The sequence below is a fragment of the Opisthorchis viverrini genome (assembly GCF_000715545.1).
Source record: "Opisthorchis viverrini unplaced genomic scaffold opera_v5_2, whole genome shotgun sequence".
NCBI lineage: Eukaryota > Metazoa > Platyhelminthes > Trematoda > Opisthorchiida > Opisthorchiidae > Opisthorchis > Opisthorchis viverrini.
The window spans coordinates 1,657,783-1,683,388 of record NW_008751658.1 but is presented as its reverse complement, the minus strand read 5'-3'; the positions used below and the strand labels follow the sequence as shown (position 1 = coordinate 1,683,388).

Here is a 25,606-nt window from a genome sequence, read left to right as displayed (position 1 = left end):
GTGGGGCCGTTGTAACTTTTGCTCACGCTCTCACTCACTCGCTTGTTCGGAATATAGCAATTGTGTTCCCTTCCGTGAGTCTTTTCTCTCCGACACTAGGCACTGGAGCGGGTCAGCAGCAGATACCACATATTGACGAATCAGCAGATATAACAGAATCTCAGCCACGACACCTATCAGGCTGATAATTGTATCGTTACGTATGCCCTAATTCGAATGCGCTAGTATGTGGTATCTTGGCGGAGACGGGACGGATAATGGCAGTCAGGCCACCGGGATCGGTGGTTTGCTCGAGCGTTCTTCCTGGATCATCCAGAAACCAACTCAAAATGCTTTATGGGTGGTCTTCTGGACGAAACGGTGGGCAGAAGGCTATACTTTGCAAGCACTGGCACATGCTCTAATTCATGCTTGTGAGGTTTACTGCATAGTTAAGACGATATGTGGACTCCAGCATTGAACCAGACGAACAATTTGGACAAGAGCAGGAGCATGTCATTGTTAGTTAGGTAAAACATCATGTGATGACTAAATACCGGTTAAACAGTTCGAAGATGGACACATTCAGTGCCTGAAACCATCTGAATGTTGCGCTTGCTTCTGAAGACAAAGGAATGATGCTCTATGGAAAGTGAGCTGCAAGCGTATTAAGTGGATACAACAAACAGGTTTCCGAAGCACAAGACAAGACAGGCCAACTAAAATAACGCTCTCTGAATGTACGGTACACAAGTTTGCTTCATTATTCCCAATGAGTGGAAAGGATGATGTTTCTTTATTGACGGGCTGATGGAATTGTGAGGAAATAGCCACTGGCCGATTGGCCACGGACTTTCAGTATTTCTTGGATAAGTGAAATTCACACACAAGCACTGGCGTGAATTGCTGGTGAGCAACGACGTTGTTATGCACGGTGGTGACAACACGCGATTCAAGTGAAGGCGCACGCGATTTGTGCCGACCTCACATTAAAAAAAATCGACTCTTTAAAGTTGGGAAAGTGTCTGATAACTGTTGAAGCCAGTGTGATGCAACAGGACGTTGGCAGCGCGAGTTGTATTGTACGCCGAGTAGTGTACTTTCGTTGTTCGTACACCGGCACACTGCTGTTGTAAGTTAGATTCGGTTGGCGATGGACGACTAAAAATAAAACGACCAGGTTCATTTAGCAACATAACGATCAGGCTGGTGTCAGTGTGGCGAGCGACCATCAGTAACCCATATGAAAAGTGATCCTTTCCAGGAGGAATCTTCCTCTGGATCGGACAAGGAGGTGCGTTGTTTGAGGGCGAGATCCTGAGGAGGCTCGCTGAATTAAGGATATTTTAAAGAGATTGCACAACCATACCAGAATCTAAAAAAGCGCCTGCTTCGCTAGATAATGAGACACTGCTGATTCGGACGGCAAGATCTGTGTAGGCTTCTAAAGAAGCCAGTAAGAAGCAATAGATCTAAGCGACTGTGTGGGTTACGGCGCCACAAGTCTGCCGCGAGGATGTGAAATTTGGTCGAATACCCGAATTGAGTGAGTCCAGATGTGAAAAGGCAATTCTCTTGGACTAATACGAAGGACGGGTGAACGAGATAGTCTTACGAAGCTATTGAGACGCACAAAGCCAGCGTCTTGAGGGGGTAAAGGATTCGGTCAGTAGCTTGGAAGAGGGGTTTGCTCATGATAAATTTACTTCCCCGGCTGCGTCACCAGATCATCCGACTGCTTAGGGAAATTCCCCATTGTTTTGTACTGAAGATCAACCTCTTTCATGCACAACAAGGGGTGCAGACGTTGTACAACGTCGGTGGTGATTTACAACTAGCAGAATAGATGAGAACAAACCAACTAAAATGGATATGCCAGATTCGTGCACAGGGAGGTTACCCACTCTCGAGCTCTCTTCCAGTAGTTGCGGCACGAAAAAGCGCGGTTACTCCAATCGTAACAGATTGAAAGGACTGAATCAAGAGATTTCTGTGCACAAGCGGTAGAGTTAAATTCGTTAGGACCGTGGTTCGATGGGTTACTCAAATACACAGATAAAACCGAATGGTGCCCGGTAAATATGATCGTACCAATACCGAGAAAACGTACTAGTCAAAAATTATTTACCTTCGGTCGTACTGGTTGAACGCATACTGAATACCAGCACGTAACTTCAAGTCGAGGGGTACATTGTGATCATACGTGAAACGGTCGAAATGGCGGGCTGAGTTTGTGAAACTCGGAGTCAGTGGGAACACAACCAAAGTATCACATGGCAACACACTGATGAGCATAGTAAGTGTGGTCATATTGAGGTACACGTAAGGTTGTGGCCTCAATTTGGATCACTTAAGCGCTGATAGTGGTCACGATTCTGTAACCAGCATCGAAAACGAAAAGTTCCATTGAATTAACGTAGAATCCGCTCACATTATTGGACCACATTTGCATCTCGTTCCGAGGACCAGGGTCAAGTAAACAGCGCCAAAAGCCAAAACCGAAATGGACAAATGAACTCAACTCCTAAAAAGTTCCACCTTACAAACTCACTTGTCAGGCTTAAGGTCTCGATGTACGATCCCATAGTTATGCAGGTACTCTAACGCCAACACAGTCTCCGCAAAATACAGACGCGCCAAATCCAATGGTAGTGGTCCACCAATTTGTTTCAACAAATTGGCACAATCCCCGCCCTCCACATATTCCATGACCATGCACAAACACTTTTTTGTCTCAAAGGTGCAACACAAGCTGACAACGAATGGGTTATCTGCAAAGCTCATGATATCCCTTTCGGCAAACACCTGTTCCACCTGGTTACGCAGCTTCAAGTGTTGCTTGCCAATTTTTTTCATTGCGAATCGTTGACGCGTCATTCGATGCCTTACGAGGTAGACAGCACTGAGGGGGCAAAGAAGAAGGCGAAAAGATCCTCAAACAGGTGCGAACGGGTTAACGAACAAAGATAACTGTTCAAGAAAGAGTCCATGGTATTTGATAGGTAGGATCAACGCGATGTAGATGATGAGGGCTTTTATTAATATGGTCCGTGAAACAGTCCTAGTACAGATCCAGAGGGTCCGGACGAATACAACACAACCGGTAGACAATGAAAGTGATGGATAGCACTCATCCGTCGTACATTCTACTGGCCACTAATGTGCCCTACTGGATGCCGATCGAGTGTTGTTGACGCCTGACAAGCCAATTTACGTACTACCGCCCAGTCCGACTAGAAAGCTCCCCGCAACTTTAGGAAATGCTGTGGATTCTCCAATGGTGGGTTACTGGAAGACTGTTGGGATCGCGGCGTGTATGATATCTGCGATGTCATTGCGTCAGCCGATTGGCAATCAACATAGATTTCCATCCGGATGACGCGAGGGCTCCAGCATGTCAGAATGGTAGTCAGTGCTGATGAGGCCGACTTTCCTCAACATATTCAATGTACAGAGGAGAAGCAGGATAAAAGTTCCGAAAACCTAGAGTATTGAGTCCTATAGGACCCAGTCAGATTCCAGTGGTCGGGGGAGCTGCATTGCATATGTACTCGAATTATTTCCATGCCATAACGAAATACCGAAACAGCTGACAAGGAACAGATTTTACATGGCTTGCGCAAAATAATCATTCATACTCAGCTCACTCCAGTGGAGACTAGACGACTCAGATGATAGGTGGCACCAATCTAGAGTGCCTGTATGCCAATAAAAGTCGTTTCGCCTCAAAACAAACTTCTGGCTATGGATGGGTTCCATTTTTCATCGGATTATGGAAACTCGCTATTCACAGAATAGAACTGCAAAGTCTGGTTGCTGGCTGGGATCAGGGATCGTACTTCACAATCCACTGATAAAGTGAGCAATCACCACACATCCGGATAACACAACAAGCTGTCCGACTAAGAACTCACAAAGTTATTACAAACTCACAAACATGTGCTCTGCCGTAAAGGTAATGCATCATCAGCAAGCTAATGGTGAAGATATGCTCAAGAGAGGACTAGAACAATCGGGACACCGCGAGACTAACTTATCGAGTAAACCCCAGCTCTTATTCTACTATCCTCAAAGGTGTCTTGAATGAAACCTATCACCTGATAATCACTACAATCATTGTTAACAACCCTTAACCACTATCTCAACGATACTAACGTGGCTCGTGGTCTGCTGAATTTCCAATTCACTTATCACCCCTCTACTGATCGTCACACCAAACATGGAATAATTCATCCAGCTTTCTGACTGGATTTGTTGCTCCTTTTCTGTCCAAATCGACAAAGCATGGGAACTTTTATAGTGACCGGATTTATTCGAAAAGTCTCACTTTCTTGAAAATCGAGCATTCGGATATTGGTATAATCTACATTCTTGTTGTAATCTGTAACCCTCTCATTAAGCGTCTTCTTCGCGGGCCATACATCCAACACGACCCAAGTAAGGAAAAAAGTGAGAAAGAGCGATTTTATTCCTTACCCATAAGCCCCGTTCGAGATCAGCTTGATGATTTCGAAATCCGCTTCGCAAGGCAGACGCGCAGGTGTGGCAGATTTGCCAAGGGAAGAGGGGATAGCCTCCACCGAATGGGTGGAGTCAGAGCCACTCAAAAAGCGTGCTCTCACGGACGTCTCAGACTGAGTACTGCTTTCGCTGTTCGCCGTAAGAGATAATCCACGGTTGTAAAGATTGGCTGACTGCTGTTGGTAGGAATCTGTTTGAAGTGAGCACAAAACGAATACGTGCAACAGTAAGATGCAATATAATATACAACAGATAAATAAAGGGCACGCGGTTAGCAAGCTAACTGGTTCTCAAAAAAAGTGGACGGTACTTTAATCATACAGAGAGGACAATAACCGACTAGTGATTTAGAGTCAGTCAGCTTGATGGTCCGATAGTATTGATGTCTCGATTACTGCGAGTAGACGTTTTTCATCATCACAGTAAGCCTTAAGTAGTATTGGGGTCTATTTTAATTCTAGCTGTCATAGTTTCATCCACTGATGGTGTTGGAAATGTGGATGGAATTAGGTGGTATGCTTGGATTGTGAAGAGACGATGAAGTCAAGGGGACGCTGTCGTAGTTTTGGGGGGCAGAAAGGGGAGGTTTACGCTTTGAAAGTAGTAGTTTTTGTGCATTCACGTCATCAAACACTGATGCGGTTGAGCCGTGTCTTCCAGCGTCTATAACTACTGATGTGGCTCATCGCGAGAGGGCGGGAGATGCTACGGCAACTTGTTATGATCTGCTTCACCCACCCAAGACCAAACCAGTCAGCTGTAACACCCTTTCGGTGCCAAGCTGTCATGCTACGCGAAGGAAGCACGAGGGTTTGGATACTACCAGTTTGCCCAAGCCTAAACAGGGGAAGTCGATAGGCGGAGGTCGGGCTCGAACCACAGACCCTCCGGTCAGAAAATTCGCGCTCTAACCACCTGAGCCATCTCGCCCCCACCCACCAAAGACCACACTGATGATGCCCTAGCTAATGATGACGAAACGCCTGCAAGTTTAGTGTCAGGCTCGGCGAACAGATTAACAGCCACCTGATCAATTACGAATGAATGGACCCGAGCCACCAATAATAAAGGGAGCTTTACGGTATTCATGTTTATTTGTCAGGTCCAATTATTATGTGGTTGAGCAAAAAGGAAGTGTAACGCGCGGTGAAGCTCTGAGTATCGTCCACAAACAGTGCGTGAACGATCATAATCCAACTCGGCCCACGATATTCGATTTCCATGATACATTCCCGTTGTAGTTTTTGTTGTTACACCATGAAATAATTCAGCATCAATGACTTGAATATCGAGACTCTCTGTCTCTCTCATCAGCTGTAAGAAGTGCGCACTTGCCGTACGGTGGTTCTAGCTGCCACAGTTTCGTTCACGGGTGGTTTTGCAAGATGGAGTAAATAGCTGCGTCTTGGAGGTATTAGCTGACACAATTGATGCGTAAATACGGGGTCGTCCGAAAACTTTTTATTGGGGAGATGCGCATTGAAGGCAATAGCTTGGTGCACAAGTACCAATAAAGGAGCGACTGGGCTATGCCTGACAATGTCTCCAACCAGTGATTTGCCCCGTCTCGGGGTCCCTATCCAGGAAGACGGCAATGGCCAGCGCGGGATACGGAAATAAAGACTCCTCAGTTTAACTTTACATAGCGCAACCTTCCCTCGAAAATTCAGGTCCAGATTGTCTCAAGAATGAAGAGCATACGGTCACTCCTGTAAGCGTGCATTAAATTCATTGCCGGTAACAAGGGTGCAAAAAACTGAACACAAAGTATAGTTTAATGGGTTCTTGAGAGCTCAGCACGACCCAACAACGGGCCAAAAATACTCTGGTGCGTCTTGTTTATGGTCTCTGATTGCGCAAACTCCCTCATCCCGAACGGAAACCTAACAGCGCTGGGTATGTGAGCGCGATACAACTCAAAAGTCCCAAACAGACAAATTTAAGGGACTGACCAAGGGTGGTGTCCTATGAGGACTGTCTCCTTAGAGGTAAGAAAACTGGTAGATTATGATCAACAAACAATCCATACGTTGCACCTTACACGTGCTACCTTGAAATATCGCTCTAGAGAAGTTGGCCGGTAACATGAAATCGGCTGCATTTGGTGAGACCATACTTCTGAGTGGGTTGCTGCGGTCAAGCCCTACATATGGAATTGGAAGACACCATTAATCTTATTGCAACTATTATTATTACTGTTACTATTATTACTATAAGTCATTGGTTGACGATCTGCGATGCGCCAGAGGTCCGCAGCGTTCCGCGTCCCGTACATGCCAAATAGTCCTTTGAATAAGAGCAAACGAGTCTGACATACGTAGCGAGTGGCAGCTTGACCGTAGTATGCGTGATATGCTGAATATATCCGTTGATCAAGGCATGATGCGCTGTATCGAAAGTACACAATACCTATAGCTGATAGCCCGCACTACTTTGTTGGTCACTGAGGTAGCGGTGGATTCAAGAGTTGATTGCAAACCATTAATTGAAAAGATGAGTAGAGTAATATTAGGTCATCGGTCACTATGGCAACCGTGTTGGTTGAGAACTAGTACTTATATAAAGGACATGAATGAACTGTACGGGAAGGAGATAAGAGTATCAACACGGCTGGAGGACATGGAGAAAATAAATACGTGAAGCGCGTGAAAATACAGTTTATGTGTGGTTCTTTAGAATATTACTTGTCACGATATAATGGGGCAAGAAACAACATAAAAAATCCGATAGCAACCTCTATGCTTGCCCACCCGTTACACGAGATCGGGAAGCCGGTGATTCGAACAAATTCTTAGCTTTTTCAAATCTTCCTACAGACTTGGGCAATCAGGTAGTATTTCGATCCACTCGATTCACTTGGGTTGCACGGCAAAAATGCATCGCAGTTGAAAGGTTATTTATTAATCCACTCTAACTGAGGAGATACTTTTATGCTGGTGTAAATGTACAGGATACTCACTATGGTTGTTGCATAAGACAGGATGAGTTAATCGTATCAGCAATTGACATATGGCTTGACACCCTAAAATGTGAATTTGAGTGCCACAGAACAATCAGGGACATCCTGAAACTGTGCTCCGAGAACAAGAAGCACCTACGTCACAGAACACCACCTTCCCGACGAGGTTACTTGGACACGAGGCGTTATGTACCACAGTTCGATAACCATTACTGGTCAGTTAGTTTGCGTTGCGCATTCTGTTGAAAGTTTTTGAGAAGATCAGTCAGTGCGCCTCCAGAATATTCAAAGATAATCCAGGGAACGAAACCATAAGCTTCTGATCAGAATTTCTGAGGCTCACATACGCGTTCTGAGACATCATTCCAAACATCAGATCGTCTTTTTCTTTCCGCAAGACGCACATTTTCCCTATCTGGACGGTTTATACGCTTGAATAAATTGTTTGAAGCTCCCCTTCAAGTAGTCTCGCATTATTAAGCTCACGAGAAAAAAGAGCTGTTGTTCGATTAACAGAAGAGGACAGAACATCAGCATCTACTGAACAGATAAATGAACACACGATCCAACGCAGTCTTCATTTTCTTGATATCGCATCAGCTTAATGTGTCAAACAAGGTAGAATTCAGTGAGCAGTGTCTTGGGGGTGCACCATACTCTAGCTAGCGACAGCAAAACCTGTCCACAACCACTGAATTTGAAGGTGTCTCTATAGTGGTTTTCTGTTAAAAAACTCCCGTAAGGGAAGGAGTTTTCGAGCAGTTCGCATCTCGCTATTTACATCTTTGGTTGTGCTCCATAATTAAATGGTGACGTGAGAAAGTGAGACTCGCAGAAGGGAGTTCAGATAAACGAAAAAAAACATCGGAACACAGAATGCCATGTGACGTTCTGAGTAACAAAACTGGAGCGCACTTTCTGAACAGCGATGAACTGTCAGTAACAGCCTAATTAGAGAAAGTAGCGCGGAGGCTGGGTGGAATCAACGGTGTCTGGAAATAGTCTACACACACATACACAGCGCTGACCCATCTCAGCAAGACAGAGTGTCACACTTAACAAGTACCATAATGAGGTCGACAATCATTAATTGCAATGGAACGAATACCAGACCAGTGGTGGTTCGTTGTCAAAAAGGTCAAGATAGAATGAAGCGCCACAAGTAACCTCCTTTCCAAACTACCACATACGATTATTTTCGCACACGCACACACACACACACAAGTGCACACAAAGCGAGTCGAACTGAATATGGTCATCAAGTTTAGAAAAAAAAAACGAAAACAACAAGCCAAGAAGTCCGGCAACTGTGACACCGCTCGGGATGCCCAGATAACCAAATTTTGATAACCGCAACGCATCAGTTCTGATGCGATTCATGCAAACCGTGTCCCTGGGAAGCATGGTGAACAACGGAAGTTAATCAAACCAAAAAATTATTTCTAGCTGCATTCCACTTGAGTAATCAGCCGGTAACACAGTTGGAAGATGCGAGAGGGTTGTAAAAAAAAACCGACGCGCCATTCTACAAATTGAGAAACACAGCACCACGATTCTGTGACCTAGATCAACACGCGCGCAAGAGAAGTTGAACCGTTCGGGAAAGACAAATCCCAGGGGACTGAGGATAGGAATAACGGTAGAAAGAGGGTAACCTAAAAGTGGATAGCGTCATCAGAGAAGAAAAGCAGAACCGACTATTCGTCCGAGACAAAGGAGACAGGTCTACCCCAGTAGGATGGATAAAAAAAAACAAATTAGTTTAAAGTGAGGGAGAGAAAAACAGCAAATCACCTTGCAGGACATTCTTGTTAAGACCTAACTTCGAGATGATGTAGAGTGGAACGTCGGCGGAAACAATTTCTCCCCGCCCACGGGCAGCTTCCATGGGACCGAAACCAGACGATGTCTGACGCCTGACCTGGTCCTCTGCTACCTCAAGCATCTGATAAAATTCTCTCGGGTCGAATTCCAGACATTCGAGAAGGCGTGCGGGTCGCGCAATGATGAGTAGCAGTCTCCGAATTAGAGCGACGACGACGGGAACGGAATCGGGTTCGCGGATCCGGGTCTGTGGAAAGAGGGAGAGGTACGGTTAAACGGAATAAAGATAGCAAGTGGGAACAAAAAATGAGTAACGATAGAAGTGAAAATGAACCCACGTCTTCAACAAGTTTCTCTAGGTTTTCGGTCATCTCGTAAAAATACCGACAGGTGACGATTCTGGACAAGGCCTTTTGCAAACAATCCCTTGCGTGTTGCACGACTTGACGGTGCACAAAGCGAGCAACAGCAGACCACGACACAGTGTCCTCTTTTTCCAGTTCGTCAATGAGTCGCTGAAGACGCTCTTGCATTTGAGCAGAAGCCTATAAATATAAAGGACAGGGGAAAGTGAACTAGTCATTACCAAAATAAGTTACCTAAGAAAGGGTGATAGAAATCACACAGTATCTTACTTTGGGAAAGCGTTCGCGGTAAACATCGTTGAGCAATAATATTTCCTGTTCACCAGTTCCAGAGAAACGTAACGGACTAGAAAAAGAGAATAAATATAAAGTAGTATTTTGCTACTGAGGAATCGTCACAAGCTTCTACAAATAGGAGGAACTAATATGCATTGAGATTGAAGGTAATTTCCTCGAATTTGCTTCTTGGTCCTTTTAAAGAACAACGGAGTAACTGAATAAGTATTCATGATGAATCGTGATATTCCAGAAAAGTGCCTAAAGACCAAACTGCGAGTAAAATGCAGAATAGCAATAGTCTGAAAATCAGAGGACAGAAACGCTGATTCAAGCTGGAGGAACCTCTTGTGCCGACGAAAGATACACTGACATCGGAAGAACCAAGGGATGCCTAGATCCGATGCGATTTAAGCCTTTAAACCGACTCAATCTTACGCAGAGTAAAAGGAAACATGGAGTATCCGGGGAAGATGTACACTTGTATTCGTAGACAGACTACTGAGTTAATGAGGACACAGCCTTAAGCAAGAAAAAAGACAAAGCAACAGGAAATACGGGGAGTACGAATAAACAAGACCACTTTAGGTATTGTAGTGCTTTACAGCTTTTCCAGTGACGTTCAGCGCTCTGTAGGTTACATTTGGAAGTACACAGATCTTATAAAAAACCAAGTAGTATTCAAAATGACATTTATGCGAAGTTCATTCAATATTTATGACCATCTGCACAAATGCCAAGGTTATGGAAAAAGAGCACGCGGAACTGAAGCAATAGGTTGTTTGTGGTGAGACAATTTGTACCACATTGCCTGGGCGCAGCCTGGTGCCCATTAGCATAGGGGTAAGTGGACGGCGCAGTGACACGACTGAAAAGACCTCACAGAAGAAATTGACAAGTATTTCACTGGCGACGAAAACTTGAGGCTGTGTCTGGTAACCGCTTGATTTAGTCATTTGTTTGTTCACCGAGCTGAGCGATTTGGCTGTAACTGGATCATCCAGATCAGCGAACTTACTAACGACGGACTATGTACTATGGGCTAACAACGGTCCCTTCAAAAGCGAACGCCGAATTCTCATTGCGGATTTCAAAAAGGCGGTGGTAAAATATTGGAATGCGAAGGATAGTGGGGATCACAAACGACGCTTCAAGTAACAGGGATGGGTCAATACTAGCTAGGTAGTTGAAGCTGCGTCTACAAAGACAGTGGAAAGAGTACGCCAAACTCGCTGAAAGCATCCACATCACTTGTGTCTGGGAATTCAGTTAACCCTTCCCCCAAAAAAGTAGGCCCTAGTGGCTAATGCGATGTAATGTTTGTAAAATATTGGCGGTGAAGATTTGGTTCGGCTAGTCAGCTACAAGCAATGTACCAAGGTATTTCGATTCAAACTGTGTTCAATAAGGATAGTCACGGATTGGAGGCGATGAACTAACAAATTAACTGACATCCAAACACCCCACCGTGTTCAGGATAACACTCCGTAAACACTTAGAAGTGCCCTTTTTCCGTACCAAAACTCTTTTATCGATGAGCCTGACTAGTCCAGCGGATACCATCGATGGCTCGGGTTCGATCTCTAAGAAGTCCTTGCAGATGACTGTCGGCTCCTGTCTTGATGTGTTGTACATTTGTTCATTGATAGAGATGTAAACTGTACGTTGTGGGCTTTTGTGAACGAGTATCCAGTAGAAGCCGACCCATGGACATGCTTTCAGTCGATCGACAGCTGGTCTTATGTGGTGATTAGAACTATATTACTAGAGCAAACGACATTGCTTGAGGCAGAAAACGAAGTTCTCCGTAATAAAATTATGTTTTCTGCATAAAGATATTCAATCTTCTTCGCTCACTGTAAGTTTATCGACGTTTAACATTTTCGGTCACAACGAGAAACTATGTGACATGACATGCACGTGAACCTGAAAGAAGCTGTGGGAACAAATCTTACACTTGAGCAGGGCATGCCAATGGCTGCAGTGAATTTTGAACTCTATGTGCTAGGATGATTCCAACGAGTGTAGTGGATGAAACTTCAAGCAATGCTAAAAACTTGTGTTGGGAACCATAATGTGCAGACAAGTACCTCAAACTTCGTGAACGTGTTCTCACACCACCCGCTGTATTAATGGGAGAAAAGGAGCCAAAACCAGAGCTTCCAGACCGGTCCAACTGATTTCTTTGGGATGTAGTAGGAGAATAAGGTTTGGACACCGACCGAGCGTTTGGAAAACTAACATCATTGTTCGAACATAGTGGAGAGGGCATACGAGGAATGGGAGATCGATCGCCCTCGGGCATCAGAGTTAGGTCTGTCGAGGAACGCTGGAAACCAAAAGCATCACCACCTTGGTCTCCAGATCGCTTAGGAAAATTCGGCGAGGGAGTCAATGTTGGCGGAGCAAGATTTGACCGATCCACAGCATGGCGGAACGAAGCAGAACGGTTCATGGTGTTCGCGGTTGTGGCTCGTTGATCCATGACTTTCGATGGTTTAACTCCCACGTTGGAAGAGCTGGTCGAACAAACGGCCATTGGGGCCTGTGTCGTGTGAGGCGGATAGACCTGTTCCCTAGAAGAACACCGACTTCGCTGAAAAGCACGCACAGTGGAACGATGAATATTAGATCGCCGTATTGTAAACAAGCATGGGCGTCGGAATAAAACCGAACCGCTAACCTCACAGAGAGCCAGGTGAAATACATCGGTAGCACTGCGTTTTCACCTAAACACAAAAAAATTCCACGTTCAACAGAAACTGCCTCCTTCCACAAAGTCTTACCCAATGGAGCAGTGGACTGTGGTAGCACCCTAACTAAATCGCGCTACAGCTGCGTGCGCTGGGATCCAAAGAAACAAGCTGTTCTGCGTAGCTAAGTCCCGAATAAGGTATAATATCAAGGAGTGTAGGGCACCCATACAACAGCATCACCGGCGAAACCAGAGGGTGGAACTTAGACCCGCACCATTACCAAAGATAGTATCGTTCACTGCTGTTTCAAGTGGGACAAATGCCAAAATGTCAGGTCAACGGGTGATATAGCTACTTGGTGAAGTGTAGCTTGTAAGAAGCTATTGAGGTCACCTGTTCACCTTAGCACATTCAAATCTTTGACACACCAATCTAGGTAGCTGCTCTCCGAGTTCTCACACATGCGTCTCACTGAAAAAGTGACAAACGTCCTGACCGTCTACTATAACCACATGGTAGTTACCTACCCGAGAGATGGAACCACTAACCAAAAAACCTTTTATTGTGAATTATATCCTTTTCCAATAACAAGCCCAGCTATCTGAACTGCCCCAGTCACAATTTGACCCATTATCGAAGATCAATATCCCATGCGATTAGGGAAGATTTGACCTTTAGTTGACCTAACCCTGTGTTTCATGTGTCACCTAGTCTACCGAGGGGAACATTCGCATATCCCTGTGTTTCAGATGTGGAAGGTTTAATAACACTTACTAGGGACGCCTGACTCGTAATGCGTATTAGGATGTCCGATTGCCATTTGGGTTACTTGGTCATTTAGGGCATATAGTGACCTCGGTTTCGAATGGTTTTCGTTCACAAAAATTGTGGCTAAACAAATTTCGATGCCATGCATGTTGAATTTATTCTGGCACATCTATAGGTACATATATTTTTCGTTTTCTTCAACTGCAACTAGGATTAGTTCGACTCAGCCAAACCGCTGAGCCCTCACACTAAGAACAAAACTCATCAGTGAGTGCCAGTTACAACCCAGGATGAGATCACAACCCGAAAGAGTCACTGGCTGAGTCCGTGAGTATCGCGCACATTGAGTGCGGCTAGCGGGCCGTTACTTATAGGACCAACGAAGTACTTTTAATAGCTCAGCATACTGTTTCAGGAACTCTTTAAACCAAACCAAAATGGTTTGTAAGATCAGTGAATGGATGCTTTGGTGATGTGCTGGAATATTGAATGTCCCGAATTATAATGTGACAGAAGATATCGCCAAAGATCGATGGCCTGAATACCGTTTCGCACGCTGTACTCGGCGAACATCGGTATACCTATCCATCCGAACCAAGCTTGCTGTGAACCTTCAGATTCACTCAACTTTCTCTCGAAATAAATGTATGTAGGACGGAACTGTAGCAACAAACGTTGCATTAAACGATGTCACTGGCTTTAAAACCCCCACTCTCCTGTTTCACTAGAGTACTTAACATAAAACAGGCACTAACCGATACATTGCTTCCACTTTCTGGGGTATTGGTTCCGTAACCGGAGGAAGGAAGCGAGGTAAGGGACCAACGTCGGCTTTCTGATACTCTGTCCGAAGAAGAACGAGAAGCACGGGTGGATAGCGTAAGTTTGATAGGATATTCGACGAGATAACTTTATAACATACACTGAAACGTCCTAGAGCCACGAACTGGTGAGCAGGTGGGCAAACAAGTGCTTGTCGAAAGACGCGTGATTCCGGTGCACACTGGGCTCTTCAACCGATCATGTTTTGGCTTAAACAACCTGGTATATCGTAGTTTTCACGGTTCATTCGAGGTGAACCAATAGATTGACACAGTTGGACGATCCGACTGGCGAAACAGTGAGGGGCCAGCATTATTACCCATGGTAAGATGACATATGAAAATCGTCATGGAATCCGAAGTTGTTGCTGGTAGGAAACGTGAGAATGAGTAAGAGGTCGCAAGTTGGCAAACATTTGAAGAGGCGGGGAGAAAGATGGTTTAGCTATCAATGATCATTGTCCCTCTGTTAAGAACATTGTCGCGAACGAACACTTTCAAATACCTTCCGACAAACCATAGAATGAAGCTCGAACTGAGCATACGGCTGTGTTTACACAAAAAAGTCATTGGTCAGTATGGCATAAGATGGGTACATAACGTAGTTTGATTGGTTGCAGTCTCCCGATGATCTAGTAATAGCCAAGATTTTTCGTTTTAGATTTCCGCTCCAGTGGTGCGATTCCTACGATACACGCCGAAGTGGAGTTATGTTAAACGAAACGACCTATGCGCTGCTTATCATCGCGGTGTCCCGGATGTTAGCTTGAGAATCGACGACCTCATGCGTTCGGTCACACGCTGAAAGCAATTTGGCGAACGGCGTTCGATCAGCCGATTAAGGACTCCGAATAAGCTAGGTGGTTTGTGCAATTAGCCTTTTACGTACAAATGGCTAACATCCCACCACCGTTGGATTTTTGCGGGCCACATGGGTTCGGAGATTATTACGAGTCTTTGTGGTAGTGGTCTGCTTGTACATGTATCGTCTCATTATTCATTGGCCAATGCGTTCAGACAAATTTACGGTAGTAAGGAAACAGTTAAGGTAAAAACAAAGCGCGGGGGGATAAGATGTTATGCTAACATTACATTAAACTACGCTGTGTTTTGACTTTCAAAGTATTCATATTATATAGACCACATGGCGCTCAATCTTTTTAACACCAACTGAGCCGAGTTTGGTCCGGAATTCTTAAGCTTTGTCAACAATCGGACCACGTTGACAAATAGAATTTACAGTAGCCTTGCTAGTAGGTATACCGATCAATGGTTGATCTTTGCTACAGAGGGAGCTACACTTGCTGCGCAAAGGTATTTGTGGTGTGTCGACTTCGCACAGATTGCCATGCAATAAGCTCGAGTTTTAGCTCCTAAGTTCCACGATAGCATAATTCTCTAATCTACGTTATAAGTAACGAAACAGACCTCGAACGAAACAGTTAGTGCATCGGCTGGACTACAAAATTTTCTACCATAGGGAGAATTTTAAGGGTGCCGTGGGCAACTGTCAGTCTTAATTGCCAATAATGCGCAGTAAAAGGTCAACGGTTGCGACAAGGCCATTCGATCGAAATGAGCCATTAGACCAAAACACAAGAATCATTATTATTCGTTGAATGCCAATAGATTAAACGAAGCTATCCGGTTTTGTTTATTCCGTATATGGCGGTGGTCACAAGTAGATTGGTTAATTAAATTCTGGGCAAAAAATGGTTATCTGTGTCCGTCAACCAACCATCGATTGATCTCTACCTAGAGCGCGAAAGCCTCTCACGCAATGCTGCTATCTTGGTCTGTCACAAATCAGCATTCGCATTCAGCGTTGGTTCGTTTTGCTTTCCGCCCTACAACCGTACAGTCCGATGATAGGTTGTTTGAAACGACCGTTAGATAAATTGCGTTCGGGTAGTGCAGCATAAGGACGGACAATATCCTACTTAAACGAATGGTAGTCCTTGATCGCTTGACCAACCGGCCGACCAAACGTCAAACAGAAATGGCTCGTCAGGATATTCGCAACCAATCCAACACTATCTTCAGCAACAACTGCATCCGAGTCTGGAAAATTTCCTGCTAAATGCAAGAAATAGAACCGATTTGAGACAGTCTACCACAAACTACACGCTGTTCAGGAGAGGGAAAAGATATAAAGTGAAACCATATGCTATCGCATATGGTGTAGAAAATGGTATGAAAAAATAAACGGCGTCATACACTACGTTTGTGTACAATAGTGCAGGGTACGGGCAAGGACATTAAGGCCGGGCGTCGAATACTTTTCATGCCACTTCAGACAGCGCACGATCGCCTAAAACGTGCTATCCGATATTTGGAAAGGTTACATCTGACAAAGATTCTCATTTAGTCACACACGATGAACATATGGTTTCGAAAATTTCTTGTTTGGTCCAACCGGAAAACGTATGTACAAAATTCTTCCAGCGTTTCACTTGATGCAACGATGGTTGAAACTCTATCTTTGAGGTTGAGGATTATCGTATAGAGACTGAAAATTAGTTCAGCTGAGCGAGACACTTACACACCATAGCTAGTTCATAGTAGCTACCGATAAAATAGTTTTTGAGGGAAACAGAATGTCATGAGCAGGGAACGCTCAGAGCACTGAAAATTTTGAGTGCCAATTGTGCTCAGGTGTGACACCGGCGCTGATATAGTTTTGACGGACAAAATTGACGGTTATTACAAATTACAACTAAATCCAGAAGAATGAAAGAAGAGGAAGATCAGACGCACAAAATAGAAGGGATGGATTGTACGTATGAAAATCGGACGTCAAATTTCAAAAACAACTTTCAAACTCGTTAACCTAATTGGGTTTATTGTACTTCGTGTCCATGATCTGTCGACAGTACAAAAACCCAACGGTTCTTTGAGACTAATATTGAACATGCATAATTTGTTATACCATAGCAAGGCAGCGAGTCAGTCCATCAACACTTGTGTTAGCATGAACTGCACGATACTTTCGAATCCATCACATCCACAGAGGATCTCAATGGGAACAATAAATTTTTCGATGTCACACGTACACCTAAGGATTCATGGTAGACCTCGAGATGGCTGGGGTTAGGGCGCGAACTTACTAACCGGAAGGTCCGTGGTTCAAATCCAAACTCTGTATCTTGATTGCTCTTGTGTGAGCTTGGGCAACCTGGCGGTATCAGAGACCTCGTGTGGAATCACAGCTAGACACTCAAAGGGTGCTACAGCTGAACGGTTTTGCTCTTGGTAGAAACTGTTACCAAACCACCAATCTATTCCAAAAAGGTGCAGTAAACGGTACCAACCGAATACCCAAAAGAATCCCTGGTTCGCTGATGAACCTAACTTCGCCAATTTGACGGGGTGACTATGGACTCTCTACTGTGACTTCACTGTTTTAACGAGTGAATTCGAAGCAGGCCCCATGAAACGTTCCAATGAATCGACGTGTTACTAGCGTTGACATGTTAACGATGAACTTGTCGTTAGCGGCCACAAAAAAGTAACTCAAGCTTACAACGACTGAACCTAGCCAGTTCGTCCATGAAGGTCGGTGCATGGGAAGAAATGACTAAGAAGTTCCACTTCGTGGGCATGGTATCAACCAGACAAGACAGTAGGTGATTACAGAATGTCCATTTGGCAAAAGCATGAAACAGAAGAGAAGCCTCATTCACAGTTTATGTGATAGGGTATTCATAATTTGCCCTTATAACGTCCTACATAACCTCAAACCTTCCTCAGGGAAGACAACTCTCCAGGGAATTTTACTGCGTAAAAAGTGTCAAGTTGTCACATACTATTCAACAGCGATCGGCAAACAGTGGCTCAACCGTGGACTAAAAAGCCACAGGCAGAACGTTCTTCGTCATCAGACTTTACGATCCCGACGACTGTTATTAATCAGCGTGACAGATCGAGTGTTAGTCCATGTCATAAACATGTTAGTATACTCGTTATTATGCAGAGTATATGGGACGTATGACATGGTAAGGCAGTCAACGAACACGTGTCACATGGCCTTATTGATAAGACATTAGCCGACAAGCATTTAATCGATACAATACAGACCTCAATAAAACTCCCCGAGTCCCTTAGAGAACGCAATCACGCCAACCCCAATGGATGCAAGCTTATATTAACCCCATGACCGGGGCCATTGTTATCAGACTGGGCGATCCTAAGATGTACCGTTAAAGGCAATTCCTCCATACACTCCAGACTCCAGGGTTGAACAAGTCAGTGAGTTCACGTGCATACAAAACCGCACACCCACAAACACCGGCCGTTGATCACTTCCACCCCATCTGCATCTCAGAATCACCCTGCTCATGACCCCGGCCCGGTTGTCTGATCTTGTGACAACCAACAACAATGTTCAATGTTTTTTGGTCATATTTCACTAGGTAGCTACTTATACATCACAACTCTTAACCTTTAGACATGTACAATTTGAGGAGAGGTTATCGAAACCCCATGTTCATCAACCCTTGTGGCCATTCGAAAATTGCTCCGGTATAAATTTGGAACTGTATGAGCAAACGTGGAAATCAAGATAGACCTACGACCATCTCGTTTCGCCTTCTGATCTCCGTACGTTCTTGTTAGGATATCGGAATAACAGTTATGAAGTGGGTCACAGACTACCGTCAGATTCGCCATGTAAGGAAGCCAGTGTAAAAGTAATGATTAAACTGGAACTCTTCTAGTGCGCCGAACGTACTATGAGATGGAGATGACTCGTGGGTTTCAACTGTGACTGATTAGCCAGCTCCTTCATATTTTTGACAACTTACGGCTTGGTTTCTCAAATAAACTTGTTTCTTGCTATCGAACATAAAAATTTGCTTTGCAGAATACCGATAGCCTATTCAGACCTAGAGCCTGTTAGTTGGTAGTCGATATTTCCTCGTTGCTTGTGCACAGATTCAGCGGAAAGAGCACTACTAAAATGAAACCCCTTAGACTGAACATTCAAAACATTCCAAAGGAACTCTTTTACATAAAACATACTTCATGGACGAGGCGGCGTCTCTCCAGAAGGTACAAAAGTATTCCCCCGACAGGTCACAACACAGCAGAGGAAAATCCAGTGGGGAAATAAAACCATTACGAATTTCCACTTAGGGAGATAAAACATCGGGAAAACTATGTCGCGTGAGAAAGATGTGTATCATATTGCCCAATACAAACTTTCACGGCCCTTATAAACCAAAATATTTTCAGCCCAATGAAGAAATACGCACGCAGTTTCGAACTCTACCAGTCTGCAAAAACCCAAACAGGAAGAAAATAAGGAATTTTGCGATTCTATTTTTCTTCTGAGGAAAAGTCTATTCTTGATCATTAATCAGTGTATCACTTCCGTTTGTTCAGATTTTCGACACTTGGAGACAGATGATATTGCCGGAAGTTCTTGAAAAAGTATGAAACAGAACTCTGTTACAAAACTTTTTACACCCACCAAATTTAGTTATACAAACTGTATTGTCATTAGGAAAGAATAGTCAAAACGACCATCAGTCGAGGAACTGCATCGTACGACATTCACTCCCTGTCCCAGAAATCGACAGAAAAACAAACAGGTTAAATAAACCGATTTGGTGATCAGTGCATTCTCCTACTCTTACTTATCTAGTCTTGTCAAAACCTGAACTGATAATGGATGTCAGAAACTAATCCACAAATCGTCTGAAACAGGTGCTTGACATCCAGCGTACACGTGTGTATCACGTGTTGTCACTGATCTGGTGTTGCAAACGGTAGAGTCGCACTAAAAGAAAACGTCAGCCGTAGAAAATGACAACAAGCACAACAAAAGGATCGATTGTTGGAAAGATACAGAGAGGGGGGTGAGAGAGAGAGCAGAACTTACGGTCTTAGTAGACGAACAACAGCAGAATTCTGCACATAACTCAACGTTATAACTGCACACTGGGCGAATCCCTGTACACATCAGAGTCGTATGGGGTCAGTTTGATTGCAAAATTTCATCATCACCATCATCAAAGACAGTGACATCAGTATGGATACTGATGCTTCACTACCGTTTCATCGGAGCTCGATGTGCTTAGTTGAGATGGGGAGTGTAGCGGTGCGTCAGTCTTTTTGCGCACTACTACTCAGTGTATGAACAAATAAGCGGAGAGTATAGTTCTGTGAGCGCAAGGTTCAAGATGAATGTTAAAACGTAGAAACCAAAACCAACAGAACCCATCTCAAAAACAGCTACCTATGACTGCCATGCGCAGATGGAATACAAAAAACACAGATGCAAGTACAACATTCAACGGTTTCTAGTGGGGTCCGAACGCCTAAACGAAAACAGCGATCCCACAAAAAAGGCTAACACCATAGTGCGGCTGAACTGAAGTCAACAACACACATAGTATCAGGCGTCAAATATTAATTGGACATTCGACTGGTGATCGATCTTTCAGCACAGTGCACAGCTGCCATGCCATCCGAAGGAAGCACAATGGCTGAGAGATCACCCAATCCTAGACAGGGGCATTCGAGATGCCGGGGTCGGACTTAACTGCGGACTTTCCGCTCAGTGATTTTACGCCTGTGCGATCTCGAGCTCATTCCTGTTAGTGTAGACGGTGGTCAGGGATCGACTACAAGCTGAGTTGTTTTCAATATCCTCGTTGGCCAAATATTTTCATTGAATTAGCAAGATCTTTCGAGGTTTCACCAATCAAGTTTGGCGTGCTTGGTCTCGTTTGCGGGCCATACACACACTGCATATTGTTGGAATGGAGTCTGGGATTGTATGAGCTATATGGAATATTTAAAGCTCAAACCCAGGAACGTATTCACGTTCTATTGAGTTTCATCATAAAGATATGGGGTATCGGGGGCGGGTGAGCCACCTGAACCAGCGTCTGGAAGTTTAGGCACCTCGGAATGGTTGTGGCAGACTAGCAATAAATTGTTATCCTTCTCCAGCTACCTTTATTCTTTTCCACACAAGACGGTTTTCAAATAAATCATGGTTGCACGAGAGTAAAGCAGGTGTTGAACACGGATGTTGTGCTGTCTGTTTTTACAGGTCAAGGCAAAGATATACATACTCAGTGCATAGAATGGCATGCACCCCGTCGTTTCAGACAGCCATTCGCAGTGAAGAAAAAACAAGCCATTGAAATGACATGTCCCCGAACTGGACTAAACCAGATTTGCCGTTACTCAACTTCTGAATGCTAAGATTTTTATTACATTTTAAATTTTACATTTTGAGAAAAATCCTAGAAACGATGTTACTAGCACTCCTTGGAAAAATTGGAAGCGGTGTGTGAATTCACGTTATAGCATGAAATGGTAAAGCTTGAGAATGAAAACACAGCGTAAGCTGCACACCACTGCGAAGACTAGTACTGTGACGCACGCGCTCAGTCTGCAAAGAGAAAGTGCTAGAACTGATGAGCACCTCGAAAGTTGTGGACTCACCGCACTCACTCTCAGAATAACAAACTAGCAGAATCGTCAAAGAAAACACACAAGCCTTCACCACACCACACCTGGTGTTTTGCTCAACGATCCTGAACATTTTGATGCAACACATGGTGTCACAGGTTGACGTGTAAACAATGTTGCGGTTGTATCTCGTTGAAAGGATTCGCTACTAGAGAATATGCTAAATGATGGCGCACGCAGTAAGCACACTATTCTATTTCAAACTTACAACCTGTTGTCCAGTCGAAGGCGTAAACCAGTGTGTCGCTTCTCAACACCAGAAGCACCAGGCTGATGTAGAGTTGTGTGGGGACCAGCTAGAACAGTGAAAACAAACGCCGGGAGTAATGAGAACGCACATACACACACACACTTGCCGACACCAACAGAAAAAAGACAAAATTGTTTCAGCATTTCGATTATGACAGATTGAAACCTGAAAAAATCGAGTAGTTATACGAACTTGAGAGATTGAAGTACGGGAATATCTGTACCGCAACGTTCCGGAACAACCGACAAGTTTAGTTACGTGAAGCCGTGCCTTAACAAACCAGTGATTATTCATCGGCGTCATTTCTCTTGAAACGCTAGCGCGGGCTCAGGTTGCCTACTTTTCAGTCGCATACTCAAGGAGTGAGCCAATCGGATAAAAGAAGGACTTACTGAGACCTACTTTGTCTGTAAAGAACCAGTTCACTTCAGTGAAATGGTTTGGAACGTCGTGGCCATCCACTCAGAACTAAAAGGAGTTCCCTGTCGATTTCAGATATTTTCGACCATGATGACGTCAGCCAGATGCTCATACGACCACTTACTCTACGGTAAGGCTGAATGACAAGTAGACAGACACCGACAGTAATTTGCATGAAGTGAATATCGGAGGTTAGCCGCCGTGTATGTATGAGGAGTGCTAGCTATGGCTGGAACAAGTGAAAGCGGAACATCAACTACCTCAAAGAAGTTTGCACTGTGGAGATAATTTCGCTGATAAAACAGATTCAACGAACCTCATTAACGTCCTGACAGTGAGCTAATACAACTAGGAATAAAACGGTATCTAAAGCGTAGGTGCTAGTAATGCCAGGATTTGGTATCACCTCGGTCGCTTGGGAAGCCATTGGTTCGTTTTATTAGATGTTTACTCGCAAACTTCCAAACGGCATGTAGTGACTATTTCAGGTATCCGGACTGAAAAGTTGTGTAGGCTCCATACAGATGGCCGCCTTGGTGTGCGACCCGTCATTCGATCGATCAATCACTACGCAATATTTAAACTAGGACAGTTACGTTACCACTTTTTCGGAAATCGATTTTTGGATGCACCCAAATGAAGTTGTTCGGTTCTTCTCGGGTTTGTTCCGAAACTGGTGAGGGGATCTGTCTGCAGTGGTTTGCGGAAAACGCCTTGCTAAGATCAACTGACGTATTCTAAGAGTAGATTTCTAGGCTAAAGCCATGTACACTGGTTGCACTCACTCCACCCACACTTCCGTTTGTAATTCGAACTAGAACAGAAACCCCTTTCGCACTAGGCTTGGACACGTTGATACATTTGTTAATCGCCGTTACAGATATCACTGCAGCAAGTATGGATACGGACCACACAAGTGTTGTTCTGTTATCAGTGGGGTATAAAAACCATGGCTATATTGGAGTCCGTCGTAGCCATCTACCCTATTAGTACCCCGAAACATAATCATCGACAGCATTACATCAATGTTCAACACTGATGTTTTGTCGCCGTACTTCCATACAGGACCCAGTTGTGAATCCATTCTTAATATTATCCAGTGGTGAAGACGGACATTTTCAGTTCGTGGGAAGATACTTCTCTCATAATAAGACATACCTGAAAATACTGGATTTGCAGACTAAGAATTCACGATATCTCCTAGACCTAGCCTTCACGATCAATACCCCTGGGGTTGGGGATGCTGCGTCTACCAAGGAAGTCCTATTAACTGGATTTTCGTGATGCGTTTTCACCACAGTGAAAAGCGAAATTGGTTGTCAGGCCTTATAACCTGGTTGATGGTTTACTTGTCCGATTAATCGGGGTTCCCGGATGAGACACTTTTTACTGTCTTTATCACATCGAAAAAAACCGGGTACCCAAGGGTTGCGTTAGCAACGCGCTGAGGGCCTGGAATCCAGCGTCCCGAAGGCTCGTGGTGACCCGTCTCGAAGGGACCCACATAATCTTGACTGTGAAGGTTATTTCCGTCTCCACTTCTGTGCCAAACAACAGACCACACATGTGTGGTCTGCACTTCCCAGGTAAACGAAAGAAGTGCTCCCAAAATCCCATCAACACAGCACCACTGAGCCACTCGGAGAATCAGCAAATACCCTTCAGACGATCAGTGGGTAGGTTTGAAAATTTCTATATAACGAGCCGCCGTAACTAGCAAGACTGCGTGGAATAATAGCGAAAACACAGGAGTTCGCTATTAAGAAGCCAGCGAGAGCCCGCGTGACCAAATTGGCTGATTTTCGGACACTCTGGAGAAAGGTCACCAGATCAGCCAGGAGAGAATACATATAGGGGTAGGATATAAAATCCGACATGGAATCTGCTTCGAGCGCTGATGATTTCACTAAACTATTCCGTCTGGTAAGCTTGACTTCGGGAAACCTTCGGCTTCAACAATACTTGTTACGTGGAAAAATGCAGTTTCTCAACAACCAAAAGATGAACCGATGGGTGGAATGCTTTAAACAACTGCCTAATCATCCAGCTGCCAAAACTCCAGACTTCAATACTACATTACGTCAACTGTGAGTAGCCAAGTAAACCGGAGATTACCAGACAACTGAAGAGCAGAAACGCTTCGAGAGAAGAAAAAATTCTTTCCGACGTCTATAGATCGTGCATCCCAGCAGTTCTCGAACCATTCTACAAACTTTCCCTTCAACCTGAAGTTGACACTGGATTGCGAATTGTGCAGACGTAGCAACTGACCACCGTACCTAGACGGCGTGTATTCGAGACATTTCTGGAGTCGAATAATCCTATTTCGTTCAAAACAAAATTATAATGGCATTTCACCAGTTAACATGGGAACCACATAAAGTGAATGGTGCGAAGAAATCAAACGGTCATTCGATAGTGATACTTGCTCACAACAGATTCCGACGATATTTCCCGATCTTTTCAATCCGAAGCCTCTGAAAATCATTTCTCACTCTTCAGAGGAGCTTGATAAACAATCGGTAGCTTTTTTATTTCTAATGTGGATTGAATTTTTACTGAAGTTACTCTGTTTTGTCTCTCGGCAACTAACTTAGACGCCTGCCCCCTGTGTTACCGGATCTTAAATGGGTACTGATCAGGACTACAAGCTGATCAGCCCAGCATAGACACCCCACAAAACGGAACGGAGGCCAAGTGGAGATGCTGCGAGAGGTGTGAAACACTACGTTGCTTCCTTCCTGTCTACTTATGGAAACCGGTGACTGTTAGGTACTTCGACGTCTGGGTGTAGGCACCGGAGTCATCGAAACTTGTGAATAGTGTCAATTACCTCGTTTCACGGGCAATTAATTCTAAATGCAGCTTTGCGCATTTTTCAAGCGTGTCTTATAGGTATGCTGTCCTATTACAAATGACGCATTCGCAAATGAACTGCAAACCTTTCCAGATTACGAGACGAGCAACTGAGAAAACTGAGTGCCTTTGATGCCCACAGTGATATACCAGAACGCCCACTATTGCTGGTCGTTGGCGTAAGTAAATAGGAGGTAGTGTATCTGAATAGAATCACGCAGTGTTTCGAGCCTCACTTTTGTTTCGTTCCGTGAATTTGTTGGACAAACCAATCTGCTCTTTTGGTGATTCTGTACACTGACACGACGAGTGTACGCTAATGTATATATGGCTTAGTGGTTAGAGCACGTATTTACTGACCTGAAGGTTCGCGGTTCGGACCCGAT

The 25,606-nt window shown here is 44.4% G+C and overlaps 2 protein-coding genes across 2 annotated transcripts in view; one reads left to right on the top strand and one right to left on the bottom strand.

Annotated features, from left to right (window-relative positions):
• Window positions 1-5,741, top strand: part of T265_00198 (hypothetical protein) — a gene marked incomplete at both ends in the record, with an annotated part of 23,858 nt that extends 18,117 nt beyond the window's left edge. The window contains one exon of the mRNA XM_009163906.1: window positions 5,603-5,741. Coding sequence (XP_009162170.1) covers window positions 5,603-5,741 — 139 coding nt within the window. The remainder of the gene's footprint in view (window positions 1-5,602) is intronic.
• Window positions 1-25,606, bottom strand: part of T265_00199 (hypothetical protein) — a gene marked incomplete at both ends in the record, with an annotated part of 64,911 nt that overhangs the window by 24,579 nt on the left and 14,726 nt on the right. The window contains 8 exons of the mRNA XM_009163907.1: window positions 2,531-2,881; window positions 4,456-4,690; window positions 9,254-9,530; window positions 9,622-9,828; window positions 9,919-9,994; window positions 12,015-12,520; window positions 14,144-14,231; window positions 21,903-21,990. Coding sequence (XP_009162171.1) covers window positions 2,531-2,881; window positions 4,456-4,690; window positions 9,254-9,530; window positions 9,622-9,828; window positions 9,919-9,994; window positions 12,015-12,520; window positions 14,144-14,231; window positions 21,903-21,990 — 1,828 coding nt within the window. The remainder of the gene's footprint in view (window positions 1-2,530; window positions 2,882-4,455; window positions 4,691-9,253; window positions 9,531-9,621; window positions 9,829-9,918; window positions 9,995-12,014; window positions 12,521-14,143; window positions 14,232-21,902; window positions 21,991-25,606) is intronic.